This window comes from Arachis ipaensis, chromosome B09 (genome assembly GCF_000816755.2).
Source record: "Arachis ipaensis cultivar K30076 chromosome B09, Araip1.1, whole genome shotgun sequence".
NCBI lineage: Eukaryota > Viridiplantae > Streptophyta > Magnoliopsida > Fabales > Fabaceae > Arachis > Arachis ipaensis.
The window spans coordinates 677,906-679,499 of NC_029793.2; the positions used below are offsets into that span (position 1 = coordinate 677,906).

The 1,594-nt window shown below is 32.2% G+C and overlaps 1 protein-coding gene across 1 annotated transcript in view; it reads right to left on the bottom strand.

Moving 5' to 3' along the window:
• LOC107619641 (beta-glucuronosyltransferase GlcAT14C) overlaps positions 1-1,588 on the bottom strand; it is a 2,834-nt gene extending 1,246 nt beyond the window's left edge. The window contains exons 1-3 of the mRNA XM_016321937.2: positions 810-1,588; positions 532-607; positions 296-411 (exon numbers count right to left, since the gene is read on the bottom strand). Of these exons, the coding sequence (XP_016177423.1) occupies positions 296-411; positions 532-607; positions 810-1,350 (733 nt within the window). The 5' untranslated portion in view covers positions 1,351-1,588. The remainder of the gene's footprint in view (positions 1-295; positions 412-531; positions 608-809) is intronic.

The window sequence follows — 1,594 nt, forward strand, 5'->3', positions numbered from 1 at the left end:
ACAAGAGTTTTCCAACTAAAGTTTAAAAATTTTATAATCTAAATTTTATACAAAACAAATGTTTGCAAAAAAAATATATAATTTATTCTTTAATATAAGGACTTAATTACAAAATATTTAAATTAGAACTTTTTTTTTTTACTTAAAATGTACTTATACTGTAAAAAAACTTGATTACCAAAAGTGTTCAAATTATAAAGTTCAAATTAAATATTTGCATACAACATAGTTATAGGAAATTAATTGCAAAGTCTAAAATTATAATAAGAATTTGATTAAAAACAATATGACTGACCTAGGAATATGTTAAAGGCATCTGGGGTTTCTCTGGACTCAACAGCAAAGAAGAGTGGACTGCTCTTTTCATAATGTAAACTTGGATCTACCACTATTTGATTCATGTTTCTTTGCCTGCATCATCATATCATGAATTATGATGAAATCACTAGATTATTTTATCATAGCTAAGTGATAAGTTGTACATAATTAAGGAAATAATATAATCTAGATCTTAATTTGGTGATGACATACTCATTTCTAAGTGTCCTGTTAGTGAAGTGAATGAAATTGAGATATGTTGGCATGAATGTGAAAGCATGAAGGATATCTGCACCAAAAATTGATCACTAGTTAAGAAGATCATCACAAGCATGCAAATTGCATATTACAAGTTTACAATGAATCATAGTAGATTCTGTCTTCTGTATATCAAAAGATAAATCTTCTGTGCTTGTTTAGGCGTCATTAAATTTTTAGAAAAATATCTTTTTTTATTGAACAGTTGTAAATAAAACTTAGTGAATACGTACCATCCTGAGTCGCTATAGGATAATCCGAAGCGCTCAAGGTTATGAACCAATCCCAATGTTGGTTCATTCTGAGAAGAATAGCAGCAGCATGAAGAGGAGCAGAAAGTGAAGAAGATCCCATCCTATTAATGGCATAACTACTCCCAATAACATCAACATTCCCAAATGCCTCAAAAACTCTATGGGATTTAACTGAGAGAGCCAAATCAATTCTCTCAGACTCAGTGGATTCATCATCAAGCTGAACAAGATACTGGTTTCTTGGATGGTATATAGCCTTCAAAAGCCTCAAAATCTTCTTGTTTTCTCCTTTTGTGCCAATGATCCAATATGCAAAACTTGGAGGGTACCCTTCACCCTTTCTTACAACTCTTTTAGGACTATTGAACTTATTTGTGACTTTGGAATAGGAAGATCCATTTGGAATTTGAAGATTCAATCTTGAGAATATTGCTCCAAACAAGAGCAAACAAACACCAAAGGCTAGAAGGCATAATAGCCTATAATCCATTCCCCTGCATGGAAATTTTGGATTCCTCATTGAAATGGGATTTGAGAAAAGATTCAAACTTCAATCTTCAAAGGCTTGAATTCAGATCGGTTCGGCCGTGATCAACGAGTTCATCTCTTCTAAAAGCAGGATCAGAACATGGTGTGAAAAGGGTATCTACTATTTGAACCTGTGACTTTAGAGACTCACCCTTTGTCCAGAAGATGGTGCTGCAATAAAAATAAGCTGTCCTTGATCTGAATTATGACATATAGAGATTGAAGATGATAATATA